General features: G+C 51.8%; 1 protein-coding gene and 1 long non-coding RNA gene across 4 annotated transcripts in view; one reads left to right on the forward strand and one right to left on the reverse strand.

Moving 5' to 3' along the window:
* LOC135911482 (G1/S-specific cyclin-D2-like) overlaps positions 1–22,910 on the forward strand; it is a 353,997-nt gene that overhangs the window by 305,054 nt on the left and 26,033 nt on the right. For both annotated transcript variants that reach the window (XM_065443790.2, XM_065443791.2), the window contains one exon: positions 15,438–15,606. In XM_065443790.2, coding sequence (XP_065299862.1) covers positions 15,438–15,606 — 169 coding nt within the window. The remainder of the gene's footprint in view (positions 1–15,437; positions 15,607–22,910) is intronic.
* Positions 1–22,910, reverse strand: part of LOC139050663 (uncharacterized) — a 239,044-nt gene that overhangs the window by 112,496 nt on the left and 103,638 nt on the right. The gene's annotated exons all lie outside the window — the stretch shown is intronic.

Below are 22,910 nucleotides of genomic sequence, written 5' to 3' on the forward strand. Positions count from 1 at the left end.
TCTCTGCTGTATCTTGCTTTTCACTCCATCGCTCACTGCGCAGGCTGGGGCCAGCCGATTCCTTGCTCCGGTTTGCGCGTAAATGGCGACACGTGTTGCAATGTTCAGTGAATACTGAAATAAAGAAACGTTTGAGATATCGGCAAAGGCATGGCCGTCTTACATATATATGCGTATAGCCAGCGGACATATTGCTGCCCGGACGGCGCTTCTTTGCGCCTTCCCGTCTGGACGGTTCTCTCAGCTGTCTGTGAATACAAAGTAGCCCGGAAAACAAATATACGGCTGCGCGCCGACCTGTAGGAAGCGCCTCTTTCTTTATACTGCACGTCCGTACGTGTATCGTTTTTCCTGATCTTTGTACACGGTGGCCAGGAATATTAAGGAGGCATTCCTTCCTCCGCACGGCTCGGCGCTTCCCAGAGCTCGTTTCAGCAACGAGCCGTCGGAACCCTCGAGGCTAAAGAATCACTCAGACTTAGCGGAGGGTGCGTGAAACAGGTCGTCAATGCCGATAACTCGCCTTTCTTTTGGCACATTACTGCTCTTTCTCTCCCTCGCGCGGTTTTTGCCTTCTTCGTCAAAGCGAGAAGAACCATGTACTTTATTAAACATTACATAGTATCCTTACCTTTTAAGAAGAGAGCGCAAGCTTTAAGGAATAAGGCGAGCTTTTACTGCTCAATACCGGCCACTCCGGAAGGAGGACCTCACGCGAGACGGGATGCCCCGCTAGGCGGTGACAGCTAGGAAAGAATATGGCGCGTGAGGCGAGACAGCGAGAGGAAACGCGGGAGAGCGTACGACCAATAGGAGCGCGGCGTTCGCGGTAAAAGAAAGGTGTCCGTGCTCTAATCTCTCCGGTTCGAGGGTGTTTTTCTTTTGCGCGCTGAAAACGCGCTAGCCCAATCGGTTGCTACGCGGATTGGATTCCGTATTCAAGAGTTGTCCAGACCGTCTGAATAACTCGCGTCAGCCATGCGCTCCGCCTCGTGCAGTTGTAATATTGCTTCCCGTCGTCGGCTCGCAGCTGTGGCCTCGCAAGTGCGAATGGCCAAAATGTGTATCGGATAAGATAAGGTGAAGATAGGGCGGAGATAATGCGCGGCCGGCTACTGCCACGAACGTGCCTGACCCGTGCGTTGAGTAACGGCGTAGGTGTAAAACTTTCCAGAGAAAAAGCGATTACCAATACGGTCAGACATTCGGTGTTAGACGGAGCGCATTGCGGCTGAAGCGTCGCGTATGGAATGCTGGCCTACCGCGCGAAACATTCATTCATAAGGGGCCCATAAGGCACTTTAGCTTTCTTGGTTTAGGATGTGAAATTTCCCTCAGACTAGTCCTAAATGATTGCCAAATTAAAAATGCAATTTACGCATTAGGGAATCGTAGAATACCCTTCCTCGTTTACACAAATACTAGTACCAAAAGGCATCTACTAAGGCTCTGTGTATATTAGCATTCCGTTGCGTAATTGCAAGCAGCCAAAATTAATACGCAGACCTCCACTGTGGCCTCCCAACTATAGCCTATTTGTTGCATAGAGTGAAAAACAATTCCTCCAATATTTTTCTTAAAAAACGTTCTGATCCACTGGGAAACGAGTAACGCTAAGAATGTCCACATTGTAATACGTTACTCCGAACTCGACTCTCGACTCAAAGAGACTCTTGACTCAAATAATTTCTGCGTTCGACGACATAGAGCGGATATTTGTAAGCGAAAATTCCGATCAAGAAGAGATGGTTGAAATGCTAGACTGCACTAGATGCAGCCAAACCTGATAAGCTCAAGTAGGCTGGGTAATTTAGTCACCGCCCCGTTTCGAATGGTATGCCAGTAGAAATCACCATCAGCATGCAGTCGAGGTAGGGCTTTTAGTCGAGTGCCCGTTAGTAAATGCACTGGAAAATCAAGCAAAGGCTCCCTCGAAACGGCCACTTTACGTTTATTTCTCTGTCCCTTTCTTCTGTGAGCGCCACGGTGACCACCACAAAAAAAAAAAAGGAGGGTAGGGGAGGGCGCTATTTTCACGCTCCTTGGAGCGAAAAAACGCGTCGTGCCATCGCACCGCATTGTTACCTGGTCATTTTCTTCTCTCTCTCTCTCACCACTGGCATAACCTTTATTTCTTACTTTCCCTCCACCTTGTGCCGTTACGTACTTTCTTTCCACTACGCAGCGGGCGGTCCTGTAATGGGCTCACGGCACGCTATACGCGCGGACGGTCCACCCGAAATCGGTCAGAGAAAAGTAAAAACGTGAGAGAAACAGAAAACTCACGGAAAAGGGAGGGGAGTGTAGAGAAACGGAAAGCGAGTGGGCAACGTAAGAAAGCATGAACGCGGGGCTTCTCACCACCGGAAGCAGTGGCCCCCATATTAACCGTTCCGCGCGCGCCTCTTGGTTCCAGTCATGCGCAAGCAAACATCTCGTTTTTAGTTTGCTCACCACGGCCCGAGCAAAGTAGAACTGTGTGCCACAGAAAGCGTACGGCCACGTGACTAAACCACACACACACACAAAAGAAAAGCTTCATCAGTCTGCACGCGTTCGTGCCGTAAATGTTTCCCCGTTTTAAATTGCACTAATGAGTATATAACGTAACCACCGCCTCCGAGACTTGGGAATACGGCGTGTGTTATCTCGGAGTCCACGGTTTAAAAAATGAGTGCCGGTTAAATCGCACTTCCTGCTGCTCGTCGGAATGTGCCGCATCTTCTTCTACTGCTTGTTTATGTAACCGGCTGTAACCTTGTGAATTAAGGGGCATATTACTTGGAAAAAGAAATTAGGTGACCAACGTTTAAAAAAGGAGTTCTGGAAACTCCTTCAGTGGGGTGTGACAGTTCGTCACGTGTATAACTCCTATTTTTCCGGAGTTGTCGCGATTCCCAAACAGAGTAAGCGTACACACTCTTGGTGCACAATAAGCGCAGATGTGGCGTATACTCCATCGGGAAGCGTGCTGACTATAGAAAAAGAGTCAAATCCAGGCTAGGGAACTATACATGTACGAAAAGGTGTTCTAAGCGGTCTTCTTTGTTCTCCGTTGCGCGGTACACAACGCCACGTCGACGCACTGTTCGCTGGGCACCGTATACCTGTTTTGTGCGTCACGTTTCGTTTAATTTCGCGTCTCAGCTGTCGCCGAAGGCGCCAGTCGTTGGGCTGGGCTCATCGAAGGCCGCCCCCGTGCGATCACTGCTCCCGCCCTGCCATCCTGTCTGCCTTTCGATTCTCTCTCTTAGCCAGGGCGTGCATTTCATTTTTTTTCTTTTTGACGCTTTAGCTTTGTTCCTCTTGTTTCACAGCGCAGCGAGCTCTGTGATGACTGCTGCAGAAGCGTCGGCTTCGCGAGCTGTCCGATATCCGGTGGGAGTCCCGTGATGCGCGTCGACGTTAACTGAGAACTCCGAGCGTCGACTACGAAACTTCTCATTGACGCAGCCGCGCGAGCGAGCCCCGTTGCATAGGTGTGCGTTTCTAGCGAAGGTCGTCCAACCCTGATCGGCAGCGCGTCTGTGCTTCTGGGAGAAAGGCGTAAAAGTAAACCGAATCGGCTCCATTGCCAGCCACACGCTGTGCCAGGAGTTAAAGCAAATTACCATTTGCCCCCTACGGCAATAAAGGGTTCTGTCAGCACCTTTGAGCTAGCGTAACTGTTATTACTGATTGACTTCATTATGGAGAGTTCTCGTACACCCCGCCTCCCCCCAACCTCCGACGGAGTACACATCTCGTTACCTGGCAAGACGTGAAAGCGCTCCTTTAAGGATGCGTAACTTACTGAAAACGGAGCCGAAACATGCAAAAAAAAAAAAACCTGGAGTTCAGAACTACTCCCTCTATTACATGGGTGTTAACCCACCAGAAGTTGTTCCTCCAGTAGTCGCCAAATGACACAGGTGAACACGTGAAAGCATCAAATGTTTTACGACAGACAGCCCAATCCCATCGACGATTCCAGGACGCAGCCAATGGGATCGAGAGCACGCATAACAGACCCTCGTATCGTGGCATCCAATCACTGCCGCGCAAGAGCTTGCGTCATCACGCCGCGCGCTCGGCAACGCGTACGATTGCACCTCGTGTCGCACAAGCTGCTGACAGTTGCGAGTCCGCTGCCAGCTCTTTGCTCGGCGTGCTCGCACAGTTACCACGCTTCATCGAGTAACTTGCTGCGAAAAAGGGAGAACGCGTGGCGAAACGGACGGGAAAGAAACACGCCGGCGATTACGAGAGAGCTCGACGCTCTTCGCGGCCGACCGTCGCCCAGCGGACACACGCGGAGACGCGCTCATGCACGTGTGGATTCCGAGAGACCGTGTCTCTCGCGGCGTATCTCGCGACGGGTCCTCCCACGCCGGCCCGGAGAGGGCGAACCCTCCGAGCGACTCGCGCTGTCCTCTTCAAGGCTGCCCGAGGGAGAGACATTGGGCCTGCGTTTTGTGAATGGAGAAAAAAACTGTCCTGCCGGTTGGAGGGTGCGGCGGGGACTTACACTTTCATTCACATCTCTCTCGAGACGCAACGACGACGACGCGGTTCATCAAAGAAAGCCGACACCCGAGGACTCTCGAGTCTCGAGAGACAAGAGCGAGCAACCAAGAAGGAAGGGCGCAGCAGGCTAGCCGACCGGACAAGGAAAGCAAACGAAATAGAAAGAACGAACAAAAGGCAAAAGTAAACGGCGAAAGAAAGAGGCGAGAAAGGGCAGTGTGGTGGTGGCGATGGTGGTCTTCGCTAGCTTTGCTCGTGGGAAGAGCGCCACTCATCGCCTTCTCTCTCGGAATCTAGCTGGCGATATCTTATCAGAGAGGGGGGGGGGGGCGCTGACAGTATAGTGGGCACCGGAGCCTCGGTATCAGACCGCGGCCCGTGTATCGCGGCGCCGTGTGTGTAGGTCCTGTCGGCGGCGGCGGTGCGCAGAGCACAGTGGGCCAAGAGCGGGTCGGTCGCCGTGGAAGCAACAGCGACGCCCCAAAAGGCCGTGGCGACCTATCATCCCGAACGCTCTCCACATTGACAGATATGGGGCGCTTGGCATTTCGAGCCCAACCACTGAGCAGAGGCACGTAACGCTGTTTGAAGAAAGAGAGATAGAGCGAGAAAACAAGCACGAATGCTAGTTTGTAAGGACAGCCATTGAAGCTGCGTAGGAAGGACAAGGCCGTACCCGGCACCCAAACAAGCTAATGAAAGCCATCCGCCTCCGAGTAGGTATAATACAATGGTTCTTTTCGAAGAAGTCGATCTATTCGTTAGGGAGTTTTAGCTCATCGCTTCTGTTAGTGCTGTCATGTCGGTCCTACCAACTTTACACGTGCTACATAGACCACGCCGCCAATAGAAGCCACGTTGCCCGCTGAACACGTTGCATGCCCCCCTTCCCCTCCCTAAAAACATGTTCAGTCACCAACTCGCTCAGCTTGCTGTGTTAATTCCGCCTATACAAGTCGTGTAGCTCTTTATGCCTACAAGGGTAGATCAGTACACTAAAATTCACTATTAGGGCTGTCGGTGATGTGGCAGTGCACCAAAACTTTATATACTATTGCCACCTTAGTTAAAAACATTCACTCGTGCGAATTATCAAAATAAGACAGGCGGATCTTTCTGCTCAGCTCTTCAATCTCGAAAACTCCTGCCCTCAACATAGTATAGTATAAATTTCTTGCGCTCCTTCATCACGTTAAAAGAAAAAGCGTTGAGTAAGGTAATGTCTTTCACAATCCAACAACCCTCTCACCAGAATACATATTTTTCGTTACTCTGCCACCATAAGGTATGGCATGCGACGCGTTCCAAGAGAGGGAGAGAGAGAAGGAAAGAAATGCTCTTCCACGCACAGCCGACGCTAGCCGAAGAATGTCTTCATCCTTCAGCCCGTTCCTACGACGCGGTGACTACCGACCGCGAGGTGGTTTCGGGGCGTGGCCAGGGTTAGGGAGAGAGCGGGCGCCGAGCCGAAACCGAGTCGTCACCTGCTGTTGCATACGGCTATAAAGTACATAACTCTCCTTCGCGGAGCTGCCGCCGTTCTTGGCGCCCGGTTCTTTCAAAACAGGAAATGCCGCCGCACAGGCGAGCACACATGTGGCCACGCCGCACGCTGGTTGTGAAGTGAGCGCGTAACTTGCTGCCTCGGCAATTCCGTGCAGTGCCGCGGTGCCCGGGCCGTCGTTTGGGCGCAGGTGCACGCAATGGTCCTGATCAGGTACTTCGCGAGAACTCTTCGATGCGGGCCCACTGCATACTTAGGTATGGCACGCGCTGGATTGTTGAGCCTTAGCAGCAGCTTGAACGTCGTCTGTTCGCCGCAGCAGTCCAGCAGACGACAGAAGTTTCGAGCAGGGTTATGTGAAACAAAAAAAGAGAGTTACTTCAGAAAACTGTGGCCCTGCAACCAATCATTTCGCTACCGTGGGAATGATAGGTAATGCATGGACTTATATAACCCTGGTGCCTGTTGCTTGAGATGTTCATGTGGCATGCTTAATTGCGCGACATATCTTTCTAAATTGTCAAGCAACAACAGTTTTCTAAACACAGCAAGAAAACCAGTATCTACGCATGTGGATTATCGTCGCGAATCGTTGCACTTATAATGGAATATTTCGCTAAGAATGGCCAATTTCCGAAGTCGCAAAGCCGTTCGAAGCCAGAAGGTCGAAGTTTAGTTAAATGTACTTGACTAAACGCTAACCGTCATTCCCATTCTGGGTAAAACTCTGTACTTGCATCTCCCGTAGACATTAGGTGATACCTAGTTGCTTCTACAAATTTTTGCGGGGAACTCTATTTTCTCCGTAGCTTCCACAGTACTGCCCGGTTTTATCGATACGGAGCCGTATTGCCGAAGAACCTGCCCCGTCCACGAGTAGCAATCACAATCGCCGTTTCTCTTTTTTCTTTCCTCGTTCATCCTCTCACTCAGCTTCGAGGAACTTGTTCTCTCTTCGCCGTCGACTCCATGTGTGTCGGCCGCCTTTGACTTTTCTTCGCTATTTACGAAGGAACTAGAAGTCTCTTGTACATTGACGCAAAGTGAGACTACACAGCGGGCCCGGCTGCTTTATCGCGGCGACAGCTCAGAGGACTGAATCCTCCAAGCTCGACGACGCATTGGTTCCCCTCGTGAGGGCCTGCAACCTTGCCGCTGCCGTTTAAGACGTCGCTTCGGAGAAGGCGGAAGGTTCTGCGGTTATGAGAGCGTGAAGGAATGCGGAGTAGCGCGTCTATAAGCGGCAGTGTGTGGGATGTTTGTTGCGAAACTATCGCTCTGCCGGCTCTTCGGAGACGCCTCGCGCCGGGATTAGGAGCGCGCGCGACTTATAATCAGGCGTATACAGTTTACCGCGCAAATGGCGGGGGAATCACAGGCGGCAACTTAAGTGGTGCGCAGTGTGAGGCGAAAGGACGTGCAACGGCGACGTCATGCGGCGGTTCTAGGCATAATTGGAGCGCAAATTATTTTTGTTTTGTATGTTTTTTTTATGTGTGGGATTCCGTAAAAACGGGAGCCTTCTTTTTTTATTTAGTCTCGCAAGGACAACGTAGTCATATTTTATATCTGTAATAAATAAAAAATGGCAGTTTTACAGTTCGTGAAAGAAACATTTCTGTGCCATGCGGTTTGCTTTTTCCCTAATGAATGCCCAGACCATAACATTTGACTGTGCAATCGCGAACGTACTAAAAGCATATTCGCAGCATATAACCTACATTAGTTGCATACGTTTGTTACATGCCACGAACACCTCCATTTTCCACACCTCTCAATGCCACCACCGACAGTCTTTGGCGTCCAATCATTACTCAATGATATAGTCGAACACCATGTTCATGTCCCAAACAAAGGCCCTATACCCCGATATTTCTTGGATAAGCTTTGTCCCAAACACATAAATGATAGTTCCTTGCCAGAGGGTCCGACTATCAACGTAACCATCTGCAAATGAACCGCATAAATGCCAGTTCCCTGCCCCCTTCCTTAATATCAATAAACATACCATCCAGCAATGAAGTATTCACACCTGAAAAAACCAACGGCGACGCCTTATGCCACTAGGGTGGTATAAGGCGAGGCGAAAATGCAGCGTGGCAGGCGTCCAAGATACGAAAGATAAGAACAAAAAATAGCGACAAAGGAAACCTATCGGCAACGTCGTTCCCAGCGCAACATTCCACGACGCGTCCCTCAAGTTCGTCCGGAATTTCCGCCTTCCCATGAATGGGCCTCAGGGCACGCATAGTACGCAGCCAGATCTCAGAAAAAAGAAAAACCTCCGTGTTACAAAGATCCATGCCTCGAGCCGCAGTTGCGCCGCTTCTAGACGCGCACATGAATGAGCTCGAGGAAGGAGCCGATGAATGAGCCAGGGGGCTTCGCGTAGACACACGTACGCACACACGAAATCCTCAAGGAACCAAGCGGGCCGAAGCGATTAGACAGAAAGGAGCAACGCGAGCGTGATACACACTCTACACACGTGAAAACGCACGCACGCACACACGCGCGCACGCACGCACGCAAAACGACGAACTCCCTGTATGTTTCCGCAGAAATTCTTCCACTGCTCCATGGGACACTGCGGGAAGAAGTAAAAAGCGAGAACGCAACGGTAACAAAAAGAAAACAGAAAGAAACAAATAAGAACGAAAAAAAATACGTGGAAGGCAGAAACGAAAGGTGCAGAGCGGGCACCGCGGAATTCTTGTTTACATTGATGTAGCCCGCCGTCGTATTCAAGGAGCCAAGCATCAGCCGCTGAGGCGGCAAGCATTCAAGTCCCTTCCCCGCCAGCAGCCACGGCTCAGGGCCCCCCGGAACCCCACACCCCGACATCGTGGTTCCCTTATTCCTCCCTGTCACATAGCAGAGTCCTTTCACGCCGTCTACCCTATAGCAGTTAGATTCTTTCTCTGTCACATTGTCTGGTGCCGCTCCAGATAAGCGCGCCATCATCCTCTTGCCGTCTCCCCCTTTCTTTTCTTTCTTTGTCACCAGACATGCCACCGCCTCTTTCTCGATTCCCAACGTCTCTCTATTTTCGGCGTCGAAAACGTGGAATTTTCGCCCATTCCCTTTTAGTTTTATCTTTCCCGTTCTCCCTCCGATTTCCACATTCCATCGCTTCATTCAGAAACACGGTGCCGGTGCGTACATAGGGTAAGCAGTGAGGAGAGTCGGGAAATCAAAAAGGAGCAAAGGAAATTCGCACGGCAGGTTGAAACTCCTGAATGAACCTAACCTTTCTGACACCGAGTTCCTCTGCCATCGTCGACGCGCTCCGCATACCCACAAGCAGCCGGCGATGAAGGAGGCCTTTTTAGCATCAATGGAACGCGGGCTTCACAGAGAATGGAAAAGCTTGCACCGCCTGAACTCCCACTCTCCCATTCACAACCCCTCCCCTTCACCTGTGGGAAACCGAGAAGAGGACGGGACAACCTTAGCCGCCGGTCAAGCCAAGCCCCGGAGCCACCCAGCCCTCAGCTACCGAGACGGGCCAGAACTACGTTCTTTGAGCAGAGCATAGGCGACGTGAACGGCGGGGTGGGGGGGGCTGAGGTCGAGTGGCCGCAACCACCGTTCGGGGACCTGTCGCGCAGTTCGCGGCCCGACGAAGGGAGGGGGGGGGGGGGGGCGCTCCGCATTCCTAACGTCTGTTCGTTCCGGACTGTGCCCCCAAAGCTGGGGGCCTTGTCGTCGTCCTGTGCCGCTGTATTCGCCGTGGCTCTCGCTTTCTCAGAGTGTCGCGAGACCGACAAGGCAGCGTCGGGATCAAGGAGTCGCCGAGTACGCGAACGCCGCAGCCGCCACAACGTTGTTAGGTCCGCATCATCGGGGGAAATAAAACGATCGAATGAAAGAGCTGGATAAGGAAAGAAATGGTATTCAGGCACAGCGCAAGGAGGTGGGCTTTTCCGTCAAGCACCGGAGCTCTTTGCAAATGGGGTCCACTTCCTGCGGCGGGGTCTTCGTCAGACCTTCGAAGGAATTCGGCGGAGGAGCTGGGCTCCTTTCTGGGCGGATTGAATGGAGCCGTACAGACAAGGTCTGGTTAGCTGGCACCAGACTTGCACAGCACCCTCTTCTATGCGTACACGGTGGTCCGTCGAGCAGCAGTAGCCTGGCGTACGCGATTGTGCCTGAAGGAATGTGGCAGGTGGCACGAGAGGGTGGCCAAATTTCGGGGCACGGCCGGGGCGCTGGACCACGCGGAGAGCGCATACGGTAATGTGACGTCACGGGCCATGTGTGGCACCGCTCGCCCCGCGTCTTTCGCCAGTGGCTCGGGAGAGCGTGTGGTATTAAGAAGACATGGTGCGTTGCGTGAATGGCGGGCCAGAGAATGTAAGAGTAGGCAACGCCGCTTCGTAGTGTCTCATAATGGTACGCACCGCCCGCTCTCCTTTTTTCGGAAGCGCGGAATGCCGCTGAATGTTCGACGGTGGCAGATTTCGTGCACGGGGATGTCATTTGGTGTACGGAAGTTCTTTGTGTGAACATTTTGGACGGAAACGTGTAATAGCAGCTCCTTAGCGGTGCTGGAATGCAGCGAGTGTTGGGAGCCATGTTAACCTCCCTACCTTTCTTCTCTCGCTTTCCTGAGTGCAACGGAAAGATGCATTATGCTAATGGTTCGAGTTCACCATACTGCCAGCTTCAAACTTAAAAGAGAAAAAGAGAAGGAAAGAAAGAAACCGTGGTTTCGGTTCGCATGGTCATGTTCTCAATATCCGCCGGCACCCATCATTATCTTCTCGAGCACCCCATGGGCAAGAGCTAGGCGAGAGGCATCCCCCGTAAGGTGAACGAGCAATGAGAAATGACAGTTGTCCAAGTGTCGAAGCCTCGGCGAGTGTGTAACCACGCATGAAACCGCGCACGGTTTTCTGCGCAAAGATTACGCCGCTGCACATCCAGACCGCAGGGCAGCACATGTGTGCGCTCCCATGACAACGCAGACGCACGCGCCACGTGACAGACCGATAGCGTGTCACTTTGACCGCGTCTCTTTCACGCCTCATACGAACATCATCATGTGCACTGTACTCAAGAGGCACAGGATGCCACTGCCAATTTCGCGTGGGACTGGTGGCGTCGGGGTGTACCCTGTATACGCGCGGTCTCCCGCTTGCACAAGCACCTATCACCGCCGTTCCTTCGTAAACCGTCTCACTAGATCCGTGCAGTGCTACGAATATTGAGCTCAGCCTATCAGTAACAAAAGAGAAACAAAGCGATAGGCTAGACAGACCACCTTTTTCCGACTCGCTAATCCTCCCTGCTGTAACGGGTGGATCTTGAACGGATTAGCGGTGCACACTGGTACAAAGTACTGGATGGTAGTGGTGGTAAACATTTATTGATTGAGCCTTTTTACAACATTACTTGTGAGGGGGCTCAGGAGCGCGTAGGGTGTCCTGGACGAACCCGTTCCTTCCTTTGGTTCTCACAGCTTATTGGTTTAACGCGCTCAGCTGCTGCGAACGCGCTGCAACGCGCATATGGTCAGAGCGCGTCGACAGAGGCGAGCCGTGTACAGTTCGCCCCCCACCCATTCCCATGCACGGCGGCGGTTCGGAGCGGCGTCAAAAAGGATCGGGCGGTGTCGAACGCGAAACCACAGACGCCCTCGGGATGCATTCCAATCGACGCCGGTGGGAACGCGCCAGTGAGAGGCTGGGGAACTTCCGTCCTGTCCGTCGGACACGGTCCGGTCGATGATGCAGCGTAGGTACAGGTGTAGAATTCTGTGGCTCCGGATGACCTCGTTTTCCGTGCGCGTAGCCTCCTCTTCCGCTCCGTCTGAAGACCGCGGTCCGTTCGTGGTGGGAAGTGTAGAAGCGGCACCCAGTTTATTGTAAATGCATCTTGTTAGCGCGGACGTGTTAGAGTTGGCTGTAGTAAGAGTGCATTTATGGGTTCTTGCTGGTAGGCGTCAACGTGGACTGGTTGTACGTGTGTGTTTGTGCGCGTATGTGTGTGTGTTGACAAAAATTACAGACCCGGCTGACACACTTTCAACAACATCGATGCGAGACCTGTGCAAGAAAAGACATACGGATAAGTTTCATCTACAGTCCTTAGACGACGGGAAAGGCTAGCACAAACAGATCTCCCAGCTTTTGTCCGTGGACCCCCCAATGCAAAATAACGATTCTACAAAAAGCAAATGAGAATAGACGAAGTGCAGTGCAAAACCTAAATGCAACTTCGTAAGACATATCAGCGCGCTCAAGATTTCTGAAACGAAGTCGTCGTTATAACGGTACTCAAGGCTCACTTCAACGTACCTCTGCTGCCGCCGTATGAAAAACAGCGAACGGATGCAGGGAAAGGGTAAGAAAGTACGTTCCTCGCGAATGGCATGGCAAGACCGCGTGTTCGAGGCGGCCGGTAATGTACCGCGCGTTCCACTCCAAAGCCAGAGCCAGCCAGCGCGGGCAGGAAGCACGGGCCCCGCAGACAGGCATCGCGACGCACAAATGGCGACTCCACCCAATTTGACCTTGTCCACAACATCGTTCCTCTCCCTTGTGGTGCTGGTACGTGGAGCATACCGCAGCAAAGGAACGACAGGACATTATACGGGCCCCCACGGTTTACCAGTCTCGAGGGAAAAAGTACATGTACACGGCCGGATAGTAACACTAATCCAATCGCAAACACTCGCAAACGGAAATGGGAGTCGCGATGGACTGCCGTTGTGTAACTGGCTCTGAATGGAAAACGGCTCGGTTTAGTCGGCTACAAACGCGTCACGTGGTTGTTATTTTTCAGTTTTAGAATGGTGCGTTCTACTATATATAAAGCTAATGCTTCTCACAACCACCTACTGCAAGCGACTATACACTCTTAAGCAAAATTTCACCCTTCTGCCACACAACAGCAATCGTCATCTGTCTTGTCCGCATTTCCTTTCTTTAACGCGGCGAGCCCGGTACTTTCCAGTAACGAACGGCATGCGTGTTGTCAGCATGATATAGCATTCCCGACAGGAAAGCAGCGAGCGCGGCGTTTTCAAGAAAGGAAACGCAAGCAAGGCAGATGACGATTATTGTTGTGTGGCAGAGATACACCCCAAAGGGTGTAACTTTGCCTTAGAGTTTATTTGCTCATTATGCGAAGTTTCGTCGTATACCCTTTGAAAGCAATAAGGGCGCTAGGTAACCCCTTTATACGGGTGTAACTACTGGCTACATGCACGTTTAACACCATTTTAACTCCCTGGTGGAGAAAGTCCATATTCTGCTCCTCCCCATTCAGTGAACGTATGTTCCTTTTGAGGAGTCACAAGAACTCCGGAAAATAGAGAGTTAAATGGGGGAGAAGCAATGCGTGGAACGAGTTGGTCCTACAACAGGAATCGCAAGCACTGTCTATAAGTTTGGTATTACATTGCGTAGTCACTTTGGGGAGCACAGGGTTACTGGTTCCTGCCGCAACTTAAACCGTCTTATATATATTTGTCTTCGATAATAGGGGTTCTGAAGGCACTGAACAAAGCGCCTCGCGGGAATGAAGTTCTTTTTTTTTCATTTGGCGTTAGAGGTGGGAGCTTAAACGAAATTCAAAGCAAAGACCTTCCTGAGTATCGTAAGTGGGCATTCAAACAAACTCTAGTTGTCGCTCACGCTTTAACGCACGTTGCAGCACTTCTTGAGGTGCTTGATGGTTGCAATCACACAGATTGCTCAGCACACTATCACGGAACAAATAGGCGATTTTCCTGCGCGAATGAGGACGCCGCATTGTCCGCCTTTCGCCTCGCCCCCCCCCCCTTACCGCGATTACTGCCGGAGCAGTCAAAGGGCTCTGCCCCGTCTCCATTTAAATTGCTTTTCGATCGATTCCTTTGAAGCAGCGACCGTCGTACCTCGTCTTGATGGACATTTGCACAAAAGGCGTGGAGCAATCGTCTCGAATTAGATCTCATCCTAGGCAGATTCGTGCTACAACCTAATGGAATCCGCCATCTGGTGGGTAGGTGCGTGCGTGTTTGTCGCCAACGCAGATACCGGACACAATGGCCCCTCATTGCTATTTGTCGGCATATGAAGCAGACAGTAAAAGGCCAAGGTCATTGACTTTATTTGTTCTCTTTTGTTTATTTGCCTGCAAGTTGTAGTTTTTTTCGCTCCTCAACGATGATTCTTTTCATAAGGCCTGCTTCTTCTTGCTGCTTCTTCGTTTCACTATGTTATTTTTGTTTCCTCTCAGCGTTTACATTTTGACGCAAACATTTCGGACAATTTTATCCTCTGCACACGTCAGATGAATGCAACAATAACGGAAATGTACTGGCAGAAGAGAAGAACGGTGGCTGTGAAATTTCTCGCCGGAACTTAAAGCTCCACTCTCGGGATATGTCCTGGGCCTTACGCGTGCGTCACGACTATATATATATATATATATATATATATATATATATATATATATATATATACTTTCACACACCCTTTTGCCGCGCTTTGTTCCCTCCCCTGACGTCTGTCTGGCCGTGCGTAAGCCCGGCGCCTGTTAGGTTCGACGCGGCTGGCGCCGAAGTCGACGACGAGCTTTCGACGAGATATTTCGAGCCACTGTCGGCGAGCTCGCACGCCGTCTCCTCACCGCGCGCCGTTCCCACGCTCCTAGCGGCGCGAGAACGCGTACACGTGTGTCGTCGTCGGCACCGTCATGTGCATCCTCGTCGTTCTGTCATCGGGCGTTTGCTTCGCGCCTAGCGCGGATTAGCGGCCCGCTTATAGACAGGCGCCTTCGCGCAGACCTTTGGCGGCGCCGATACGTCGAAGCGACTGGAATTTCCGACAGTGGCGAAGGAGACAAAAAGCACAAACACTAACGCTACCTTTCTACGAGGATGTAGACACGTTTTGCGATCCCTCTGATGCAACCCGGTGGATCGCGCGGATGTCACAGTCTTTGTGAAGACGAAGTCATACAGCCGTGCATATATATATATAAATATATATATATATATATATATATATATATATATATATATATATATATAAACCCCTCTGTATCTGTATAGATGACTCTTCGCTATATAATGTCTAATGGCTACGGCGTTCTAATGCTATGCACGAAGTCGCGGCTTCGACTCCAACTACATTCCGTAGGTCGCAGAATGCGAGAACGCTCGTGTACTTTTACTTAGGTGCATGTTAGGGAGATTTCTGGTGCATATTCTCAACGACACGCAACAAATAGTTAAGAAAATCCTGAAAGAGTTCTCTATGCAGCAGGGGGAAGAAGAGAGGGGAAACGTGCATATACATAAGCGCTGTCAGATTTAACGATCAAGTTTCAAGTGCCGCGTTTCGCATGTGTGCTTGTCGCTGTAGCTGCGCATTATCTGTGTCGGCCGTATCGTGACGTCGTCTCTCTCCTTCTCTTCCGTTCGTCTCTACAGGACTGGGAACTGGTGGTTGTCTCGACTCTCAAGTGGGACGTGTGTGGTGTGATCGCGTGCGACTTCCTCGACCACCTGATCCACAGGTTGGAGCTGCCCAAAGAGGCACGCTGCAGCCCGGACCACATCCGCAGCCATGCGCAGACCTTCATCAGCCTCTGCTACACCGGTAAGTGTTCACCTGCTTTGCCCGCACGCATTTGTCGCCTTAGTTAAGTGTTTAAGCAGTCTTCGCCAAAGGTTCGTGGGCCAACTAAGGTCTTGTTAAGTAAGTCCCATATGAGTCCCGTATTTATCCTTACTAGGGTCGTTTTAGATGACAAAACCAAATGCTTTCTACCTTAAGACAAAGAAAAGCCCATGACTTCTCTAAGTCATGCGCTTAGTAGGCTGTGGACTATTGACAAAGTCTGCACATATGTTTTTTTGCACGTGAGCCGTCTACGGCGACTGGTGTCTATGCTACCCTGCCAGCAACAGTGTAGTACTTACTGACATATAACGATGTCCAGACTGGACTACCAAACCGCAACACGTTTTGGAGAGGGTTCACGTGCTCTAGTCTTGTGTGGCCGGAATAAAAGAAAAGGATTCCGAAAAGCTGACAAGATAGTGCTTTCTACTCCTCAACACTTTCTACTCCTCCTTATGTGGTCGCGCGGGACAATACATAAGCTACGCTTGGAACGCTTGCAAATTTCTTGCAATCTTTGTTTTGGCCCATCTAAGCTTTCCTGTAGACACTAGTGCAGTCTCAGCGACCGAATGCATCGCTTATAAAAACCACCGCCTATTTGTGACGTATCAAAGCACCGTCGCTCCAGGACAAAAAAAAGGAAAACGAGCAACTGACGCTGGACTAGAACGACAGACGCGATACTATAGAGACAGAACGACATTCGCAACAGCCGCCAGGGGCGCTGCTGCTGCTTGGCGATACCGGCCGCCGAGTTCGGGGAGCGCATTCCGCACCGATAAGCGGGGCATATATTACTCCGCTTCTGTTGCTGCATTCACTACCACCACCGCTGTCCACGCACAGCCATCGTGTGCGAAATGGTTGAGATGGAGGGGGAGGGGGGGGGGGAAGGAGACTCCTTTCGCCGAACGAGGGCGTTGCTTACTGCACCGCTTCGGCGGGCGCGTGAGAGAGTCGTCGCCGCCAGCGAGAGACCCGCTTATCAATCCTGTCAGCTGGTGCGAACGGTGCATACATAAGGGGCTGGAGCTAAGCGACACCCGCTGTGTTGCAGACCCTCGAAAGCGAGTCGGGGATCGCCGTGAATCTACGAGCAAAAAAAGAGGGGCCGCGGGAGCGAAAATGTGACCTCGTGACATTGAACTTGAACGGCATGGTTGGAATCCGTCTAGCGAGACGGCGTGTGTGTGTGTGTGTCTCTGTGGAGGGGGTCGCTGGATTATGAGCGGAAACAAGTGCAAATACGCCCGTGCTCCTCATGGTTGCAAGGTCGCCGTTCGGGCCTTTCGCTCCTGGTTTCTATGCAATTTATGGCTTGTTTTCTTTGGCGTTTATAAGAGGTTCACCGATTGAATTAACGAGAGAGCGTGTTTCGCCCGTTTGCGGGAGCATCTGGGATGCGTCGGGGCATTTCCCACGCTTTTCCTTCTTTTGGTATTCCTGATATTGCAACCAGCCTTAGATTTGTCTACTTTCCTTTTTTTTTTTTGTTGCCACTGACTTCCTCCGCGGATGGGCTTGAGCTTCTTTATTTAACTTTCTATCATTTTTCACATGCATTCATAACCTTATGCCTCTTCCAGTGTCCATCGACAACATTTTGTGGTCATTGTCTCAAAAGTCTCAGAACACTGCAACGAAGTATCACAAACATTAGCAATCTGCTCAGTAGAAGAAAAAAAAAGCTTGCTGAGTATCGCAAGTCAAATGCAATCACCATGTTCTGGTTAAACTAACGCCATGAGCTTGCGTCGCTCGCATTATAACGGTTCCGTACAGTTACATTCCTTCCCAATCACACAGCCCGCACTTCATTTATTTTCATATTATAATAATTATTATGATATCCTAATCCATTTCAACTTTTTTGTTGTTGTAACTCTTATTTTTCTAACCAGTAGAGGACGTTGCCCCTGATTGAGGTTGCCCCACGGTTTTAGATTCACTCCTTTTCAAAGTAATCATCACAACCAGCTGCAGTAACAACGTGCACCCTCCACACACACGTCATCAGAGGGGCTTTATCTCGCGCTCAGTCGGGATAAAACTAGAGCAGCTTCTTCTGTTTCTTGCGGACATAAATGTAGAAAACGAATACAAAACAAACCACACTGAAGCGAACGCAATTCAATTTACTTTCCTCACACCACCCCATTCCCGCCCGATCCCCCACAGTGGGTATGTATGCTCCACACATCTCGATGTCATTCTCATCCCCACAATTCAAAGTGGCCTTCGATAGATTTATCATAGGTGCAACGATATATAAATCAACCCAACAGTAAGCAAATCCCCGTCCCACCACTTCCTCCATTGAAACCAACGAGGCGGAGATGGGCACGAGGAACGGCGAGACGGATAGGAAGGGCTCTCCCTCCTTATACACATTCAAGCCCGGCAACGACGACAGCGTCAATCACTGCTGGCTCGCTGCTCTGCGCGGACTCGCGTAGGGGTCACTGTGCCGCAGTCCAAAGCCCGACGGCCACGGTGTCACAGACCGTCTCTGCCGTCTCCGGGGTGTCGGCCTTAGTGGGGGGAGGGCGGGAGAAGGGCAAGTAGGAGGGGGGGGGGGGGGGGGAGGGTTGGCCTGAACGCTGCTCCATTGATTCATCCGCTGCCCAGCCACGCCATCCTTTCCCTCCAAACGAGGCGCAGCCTGCCAAGATGGCCGGATCATCGCGATGGCAGCTCGACCGGCAGCGGCGCTCCTCGGGAGGTCGTCACTCCAAGGTCAGCGGCGCGGCAGAAGCCCGAGAAGGGAACTCTGCTGGAGTCATTGCCGGGGTGGACAGATGCTGGCAGCATGTGCGGCCGCATGCCTTTGCGCGAGTCAGTGGCCATGAGTGCGCGGCGAGATTTGAGTCTGCTCTCCACCGCTAAATGCGCAGCCAGCTCCCCCCCCCCTCTCGCCCTTTTCACGCAGCAGGCTGATCTCAGTGCTTGCACGCCTACTCGACGACAAAGATGATGACGTGAGGTGATGTAGCGCCATCCCCTTGCTTTTTTTGCTCTTTCGGTCTCCAAGAAGGAAGCACAGCGGAGTCATCAACCACCTACTGATTGTCAGTAGGTGGTCATTCCGGAGTGATGAGTGTTCACGTGACAATTCATGCGAAGGTTCTGGAGACTATAGGCGAGGAAAGTGTGACAGACATCCCAACGTCGTCGATCGTTTTGAGATATGCACAATAGAATCTCCCTGGTAAACACATTAGAGTGTACAGAGCTCAAAACATCTCGCATGCAAACGCCAGCCTAGCACACAAGCAAGAAGCGTGATTTGCACTGGAGCGACGATTGCAGTGCAACAGCCTTGTGTCAGACATAAAAACAAGGTTGTAGCCTGCTAACGATCATGTAGAGCTAGCAAAGGAGGTACTCCTTGAATAATATCGTAATTGACGTTTGTTAGCAAATGAAAGGTATTTCAACGAAGTTACCTTGGAGGACTAATAAGGAGACTGTAATATCAGTGCGCGGCGTCAGTCGCAGAAAACTCGGATGAGGATCTGCCACCAACCGTTGCTTTTGGAGAATGCACTATAGAAACGGCCTTTGAACGGCGAACGCCGTTGAGCCAAGCGCCCCAATACCGTGCCGAAAAACCATTTGCACGTTATTTACGTTGTAGTAACCCTTGTCGGCAACCGCGCCAGCTAACTAGATAGGGGGATCGTGTCGATTCGCCTGTTAAGGGTTGGCGGGGGGTTATTTATAGCTTTGAGATTCCACGCCAAGCTACCCCGCCCTGATGTCCAAACCGAAGCTGAGAATCCACCGTAGAGAGGTGCTGGGCAGAGGGAGGGGGGTTGAAGGGGGGAGGGCCGCCCCACTGCCAATCTCCCTTTCTATATCAAATACATTAAAGAGGACACCTGTAGCTAATGGGGAGGCACGCAGCCAGGAGCTACCAAAGATAGGCAATCCTTCCTCCATAATCTTGAACACAAAGGGCCAAGGCACTGGAGGTCCGGACCATCCCTCGTCATAGCAGGTCACGCGCATCAAGGAGATGCCGTGACCATCGCTGAAAGCAATACGGAGGCGCCGCACACGTCAACAGCTCCTTCGACAATGAGCGGAAGCTGGACGCGGACTCTCTCCCGGAGGACCCGACGCAGGGGTGGCGGTGTGGTAGTGGTGGCGACGGGATAAATGATGCGGAGATGAGCGTTCCCTTCCCGTCCGCCCCAGCAAATGCCGAGGGTCGGCATCGTCCGCGTCAAGCACGCGCCAGACAAGCGAAGACTGCTGTCCTCCTTTTTTCTTGATGAGCCCGGATTCCCGGGAATCGGCTTCACCCAGCCCCCCCATAGACCCCCCTACCCCGCCTGCTCCTCTTTAGCCAGCACCACCACCCGACGCCCTTCGCAGTCCCGGAGGGTTGCCGCAGACATGCACACGCCGTAGTATAAGAGTGCTCGTCATCTTTCAAAGCCTCTTCACGAGAGTTCCGTGCAACGCCGTGTTAACTATGCGCTCCTTTTTTGAGCCCCCACTACGAGGCAGAGAGGTCGCACCAACAGGACGTTACCGAACCCCCTCGAGATCAGGTCAGCGCGTGCCCAGCCAGTACTCATTTTTCCATATCAACTACTCACTAGATGGAAAGGCGCAGCTTACGAGCTTACGTACCCCAGCATGGCCAAACTCAATTGAGAAAATCTATAGACTGTCTATAAGTGGTTTTCCCAGACACTTTGTCTTCTCGTATACTTGCCCTTTGCCAACACGTTAGAACGTGATATCTACAACTAAAAGTCGTCAGAAGTCTATATCCTCACAGGTCTGAAGAATTGTTAGTCTCCATAAACACTATATGACCAAAAGCTTCCTCGACGAATGCACAGGCGATCAACAGATAAATCACTAGAGTTCAGATAACAAAAAGCGAAATGTCTGTACACTTTCCAGAAAAAAAATGTTTACGTGAATATCTTTTGAGAAAGCGCGGGGCCATGTGTGCTGATTGCGTATAGGGATTGCTGTCGCTTTCCTTCCTCGCTCGACGGGTTCGTAAACGCCAACGGCGGTGAACGTAACTGCGAAGTGCGCCGACGGCTCAAGGACCGCGCACAGTCCGCAGCGCCGGCTCGACCGCCGTTCACTTCCTGTCTTCGAGGAAATTCTTGCCTCCGCCCCTTTTCGCGGCTAGCAAGCAAGCAGGCTAGCCGGCTCTCTCGCTGTGGCTGGCGCGCTGACTCCTCTGCCCTAGCCGCCAAGCAGCGGCGATTCGGGTGGCTCCAGAAGCGACGGCGAAGACGTCGAAAGGCCCATAATGCGGCGGCGAACGCGGATGTGCTGGCGGTAATGCTCGCGCGGGCGCTTTCCGTCGAGACCCTCGCGCACATGTGATCAGCCCAGCCCGCCGCCGCACCGACCGACGAACCATACGCCTCCTTCCATTCAAGAACCACGACCACCGCCACCATTCAGAAGAAAGCTCTTCTGGCTTCTGATTGTGCGGCTGCGGAGCGAGAACGTTGTATACGCGGCGCGTTTTCTCTGTTTGTAAAATGTACACGCGCACACGTATACGACGCATTCGAGCCACACGTGTGCAGTGGTGGTAGTAGCCCTCACAGACCAGTCGGCAAGACCGTGCGTCATTCACAGGAGCCACGTCATTGCTGCCCTCTCTCTCGTGTTACACTTGGGCAGAGAATAGCTTCTTTTCCCTTGTATCCTGTGGCACTTGAATGTCGGGCCACGATTGAAGAGGGTGTGACTGTGGGCAAACACGGGTACATCACCATCGCCGCGTTGTCCGGCTTGTATACGGCGAAGTATAGGATAGTTAGCGTACTCGGATGGAGGCTCGTGGGAATGCTTGCGTGTTTCGTGCCGCCTTTTTTTTCTGTGGCTACTTGGTCTCATTGTTTCGCGGCGACGTCTCAAGAGAAGGCTCCTCGAACGGCAGAAGAGGGGATACCATAGCCCAGCTCGAGAGAGGTGCATGCTCCTCTGTTTTATCGCTGCGGCTGTCTCAACTGTAGTGGCGCTATTAGCATTCTGGCGAGTCAGGCTAAATGATGATATAGCAAAGCTAAATTTTAACCGTAAGTAAGTTTGCAAAAAGTTTGCGAACAAACCGAGAAACTGTACATAGTGCAGCTCTCTACTCAATTTTACGGTGTCGTTCTTCCATCTTTTGAGAAACGGGAATGAGATGACGCGAAGATCAAGAGGCTGCAAGTATAGTACGGCGAACAACCGCTTCACCGCTCATGGAAGTCGACGACCGTAAGGGCTGAACCGTTCCAGAGACGTGGCGAAGGACGACTTTCAAAGCAGTTTTCGAAGCGGACCAACAACGCTGCATCGTTCACAAACTTCCGCCAAAGGTACTTCGTCTACTCAACGCAGGCTATTGTGGCCAGAACAAGGGCTAAACACACACACGCGCGCACACATGCACCACTGCGTTTATTAGAGCTCCGGAGTGAGAGACGCCGAGGCGCCACTTCTCGGTGAGCCACCGTTGTCTACAGGTGTTCACGCCCAAAACTTCCGCTGCTGTGTCTTCTCCTGGCTCTGAATGGCCGTTGTCTTTGTCACTGAGTGCCGACGAGCGAGAAGCGCCCTGCCCGTCAAGATCCGGGTCGAGATCCGGCGGCCGGTCTACAGAGGAAGCGCACCGCTGGTGTCCTCCCCATTGTCCGGGGCACAGCCCAATTTCTTTGTCATTGTCCCGCAATGACACTGTTCTATTCTATTTCTTTCCTTTCCTCGAAAACTGCCGTTTGCTATGAAAACTTAAAGGTCAGCTTCTGTACGTACAGTCTATATACGAAACCGTTAAAGGAAAGCGTCTCCGTTTGTGGCTACCGCCCTTGGTATCTTTTCCTAGCAGCAACATTTCGGCGGGACGTCGGGGAGAGAAAGTACAACGTTGACGACTACGCTTTCGCGGGCGCAATTTTCCATTGTTCGAAGCGGTGTGTTGCTTCTATAAAGGGTCCGGCCCCGAGCTTCTATCTGTGCACGGGGCGTGCTACGAGAAAGCCCCGTCATCAGACGCACCCGACCCCACAGCCCTACATCGCGATGACGTCATACGTGTGTTTCAGTGAGCACAGTGAATCGGCAGGTGGACCTTCCATACTTTCTTTTGCTCCTCTTCACTACGATTTTAACAGAACACGCAGCTTTTGCTGCGTCACGAGTCACTGTCTGGCGACGTACACCCCTTCACGACGCACTTAGTTTTCTTAACATCTGACAGTTTTCGTGAGAGTAGCTTTCTTTGTCGTTAACGGATGCGCCCCGAC

This window comes from Dermacentor albipictus, chromosome 10 (genome assembly GCF_038994185.2).
Source record: "Dermacentor albipictus isolate Rhodes 1998 colony chromosome 10, USDA_Dalb.pri_finalv2, whole genome shotgun sequence".
Taxonomy (NCBI): Eukaryota; Metazoa; Arthropoda; class Arachnida; order Ixodida; family Ixodidae; genus Dermacentor; species Dermacentor albipictus.